Raw genomic sequence first — 3,914 nt, forward strand, 5'->3', positions numbered from 1 at the left:
TTGGGAGAATTTTTCGAAAAATTTGGAAAAAATTTTGAGAAAAATTTTGGAAAAGTCTTATCTTTGTATCTTATCAATTTCTCCCTTTTTGATTATTTTATCTAAAATTATCAAAACCATGTAGAGATGCAAGTGTAGGCCGGTTTCAAAAATAACTTTATATATATAGATAACCGAAAATAGAAAATAACATATAGAAATATTAAGACATGCATAGTTAAGAGAAAGGGAGCCCCTATTCCGAGTCCGAGAAGTCGTAGCCGGCCATCAAATTCTTGTTCCGTTTCTCTTAACCGGTTGCGGTCGACTTGCCGATTCCGAGACTCATTGTCTTGTGGGCCGCCGCTGTAGGTGCTCTTCATCCTCTTCTTCTGTGTGAGTAGCCTGATCCGGTATACTCTCAATAACCGTGTCAGTGACCTCATTTAGAAGCTCGGCCACTTGAGCCTTTTTTGAGGATTCCCTTTTTCGCTTTGTCGGAACCGAAACGGAAGAGGCCGCCTTTTTCTTCTCGTTAGCTTTTGCAAAGTTAGCGAGTCTCTGTCTTTCATTGTTTAACCGCTCTGCATCCTCTCGTTGCTGAGCGGCTACCGTTTCTGCAAGACCCGGAAACTTAGCCATTGCCCTTCGTTCGCGCTCGGCTACTTCCTCTTTGGTGAGTTGCAGTGGCTCCTTTGCTTTTCTTGCTTCGTTGTCCAGCGCATCCTGGACTTCCTGAGCCGCTCGGGCATTGGCTTCCACAACCGCAGCATCCGCATTCATTTTTGCCTTGAGTAATTCAGCAACCTGTGCAGAAAGCGCCTTGAGGTCGGCCTCGAGACCCGCATTCTTCTTTTCAAGTTCGGAGACCCTTCCAAGTGTTGTGCCGACCAGATCCTCGGTGACCTCTGTCAATCGTTGATCGGTCTCTCTTTCAAGCCGGTCGAATTTCTCTTCTATCTCAGAGGTCTGATCTTCCAAAATCACGGTTCGCCGAAGGTGGTTGCTGCGCAGAACCGCATCTTCCCGGTGATCATCTTCGAGTTGTGAGAACCGGTCGTCTGCCCTTAACAGATAACGCTTTGTGTTGTTGGCAAACCGGAGTGCCTGGCCTACGGTTCTCTGCATCTTCTCCTCTAGTGGGTGAACCGTTGAGTCTGCAAACTCTTGAAGAAGACTCTTCACCCATTCTTTTGTAACGCCCGGTTTGGAGACTTCCGGTTGTTCATGTGGAAGCTGCCCGGTGAGAGGAGGATCCGCCCTTTCATCGGTTTCATTTGTTGCCGGATTCGCCCTTGGAGGTGTTGGACCATGAGTTTGACTCTTATCGATCCGTGGAGGTGTATAGTGCGGTATTTCTCTTTGTCCGTACATCACCTCCAGCCGCTCTATTTCTTCAACGAGTTCCCCTCTCGCTTTCTCAAGTCTTTCTAACACCAAGGGTGTTAAGGTGTCCTCCGTTGTTACCTCTTCGAACCTTTCCGTAATCTTCCGAATCAATATGGTTAGCTTCCATAGCTGTGCTCGCGGTCTTAAGACGAAGGTTCGGCCCAGGGCTTGGTGAATAGTTTCGGAGTTTGTGAGGTCCATGACTATGTCCTCTATTTCCTTCAGCCTTTGGAAACACACTTCGTCGGTGAAGCCCGGTAAAATGTTTCTATAACGTTTGCTGAACCGGTGCTCGTGCCATTCCCGGTATATCTCGCCAACCTTATCAGCTCGCCGTTCAATGACCTCCAGGATTTGGCGCGCTATAGTATCGGCCTTTGTCGGTTCGTCCTCCTCCTCCTCTTCTTCACTGTCTTCTTCACCGCCCTCGACGGTCTCCGGATTCGCGCCCTTACCGGTGTTATCGGGACTTGGGCCCGAATGCTCTTCATCATTCGGTCTTTCGTCATCGGTCTTCTCTAATTCAGTCTGTTCAGATGTGGAATCCGACTCTTCCTCCTCTGTTTGTTGGGGTGGTTCCGAGAAGACTACCTTCTCCTTGCCTTTGCTTTCGCCCTTTTCTTTCGCCGGGGCCGATTTCTTGGTGGATGGCTTCTTTCGGCCACCTGTGGAACCGGGAGCCGGCTGTTTCCTCTCTAGGAATTGTTTGGATCTGATTAACCTTCCGGATGAGATAATGACACCGGGACCGGTGTTGATGTTGTGGTGATGAAAGATTTTACCAAGAGGGAGGGCGTATCCCCATGACCGGTTGAGTCCGGTTTCACAATTTCCTTCAAGTTGTGGAACACTTCCTTCGCCCAGTTCATTTTTGTGTCTTCTATCAGGCCGACTAACATCCTGATTTTGTCCTTGGTGAGGCTGCTGAAGTTTCCTCCTCTTGCCTGAACCGCCTTTGTGAAGATATCACAAATCGGTATGTACTCTGGTCGCAATGTCGCTTTGTTACCAGATACTTTTATCGGCTCCTTAGTCGCTGAGAGTATCTGGCAAGCTGCTTCGAACGTTTTTAGCTCTATATCCGCCGTTGCATCTTGGCCGGCTGTTGGAAGGCGCAGGCTCTCCGCAACCGATTCCTCGGTTAGCTCGAATTCAGTACCGCCTACAGTTGCGGTGATTTTTTTGCCCGAAAGAGTTGCGGTGTTGAAAAATTCTTCAACCGCATTTCTATAAAGAACGTGAGGTCCGCCAAGAAAGTACTCCAGTCCGGCCTCGGCTACCAGGTTAATAACTTCTACTGCTGCAGGCGTTCCCTTCTGTCGGATTTCCTCGAAATCCACTTGAGTCATGTGTTTGAACAAGACCGAGTTGCGCCCCATCTTAGAAGTTTGAGAGAGTTTGAAGAATACAAGAGCAGATAACCGCTTGAGAGAGTTTGAGAACTTAAAGAGAGAAAGCTGTTTCGCGTGAGAGTGAAATGAAATGGCCGAGAGCCCCTTTTATAGGTGCGGTTTGGAAACCCAACCGTCCCATCAACATTTGGCGGGAGTTTTCCCTCCAAGCCGAATGGGCGGCAAACCATGGGCGGTAAACGAATAGGCGCCAATCTGTGGGCGGTAAACCAGGAGGCGGGAGATTTGGGCGGGAAATTTCCCTCCAAAATTTTTGAAATCGACTGTGATGACGCAATCTTCTTTTGAAACCGATTGATGTTGCGGTTTTCTAAAGTTAACCGGTTATTTTGAGTAATCAGAATTTTGCTATCTTTTGAGTTTAAGCGGTTTTTCGTTGAGACCAAATAGGGGCGCGGTTATTTTGACATTGTTAACTGGTTACTTAGATAGATGTTCAAGATGTTAAGATGACCCGGTCATTTAAACTGAAATGGAATTGTATTCAAGAAACACTACAGAAAGAAAACCGAAAGATAGGTCGGTGCGAAAACAGACATACATAAGATGGAAAAATACAACTTATATAAAAACCATTTTGGAGAACTTCTCTTCCACCGCATCCACGTCAAGGATGTTCGAAGGGGATGCCGGTGTGCCCGGTCCAAACTCTGACCGGTACTTGAGAATCAGCTTACTTATGTGAGGTGCATAACCGAGACCTTTCTTGGTCAGCACCATGTTTTTCAGGTTTTGAAAGATGACTGTTGACCAGTTGATGGCCGTCTTGCCAACAATATGAGTCATTATGTTGTATGTGTTTTTAGAGTACCGCTGATTCGGTGACTAACAAAGGATAGACCGGGTCACAATCTCAAGAAGAAGTTGAGAGTGACTAGCGAGTCGGGTTTTTAACCCATAGTTTTCCACCGGTTCAATAGTGCCAGAGAGGTATAGTGCGTGTTCAAATGTCGCAAGTCCCTCTATAGTTGGAAAATCAGAAAACCCTTTCGTGGGCAGGTTGAGCAAGTGAGCAAATTCGGCTTCATCAAGCCAGAAGGTATGGTCTCTTACCGTAGAGACGATGTAGTTTCCCCTGATGCAAGCGCTTCTGAAGAAGGTTTTGACATCTTCTAAGAGTATGGGACCGGATTC

At 47.2% G+C, this 3,914-nt stretch overlaps 1 protein-coding gene across 1 annotated transcript; it reads right to left on the reverse strand.

Annotated features, from left to right (window-relative positions):
- Nucleotides 1-324: 324 nt before the first annotated feature.
- Nucleotides 325-2,747, reverse strand: LOC124915878 (titin-like). The gene is made up of 2 exons (XM_047456627.1): nt 2,378-2,747; nt 325-2,063 (listed from the first exon to the last, which is right to left on the reverse strand). Exons 1-2 carry the CDS (start codon nt 2,745-2,747, stop codon nt 325-327), a joined length of 2,109 nt encoding a protein of 702 aa, XP_047312583.1.
- Between the last annotated feature and the right edge of the window lie 1,167 nt (nt 2,748-3,914).

Source organism: Impatiens glandulifera, chromosome 9 (assembly GCF_907164915.1).
Source record: "Impatiens glandulifera chromosome 9, dImpGla2.1, whole genome shotgun sequence".
NCBI classification, from domain to species: domain Eukaryota; kingdom Viridiplantae; phylum Streptophyta; class Magnoliopsida; order Ericales; family Balsaminaceae; genus Impatiens; species Impatiens glandulifera.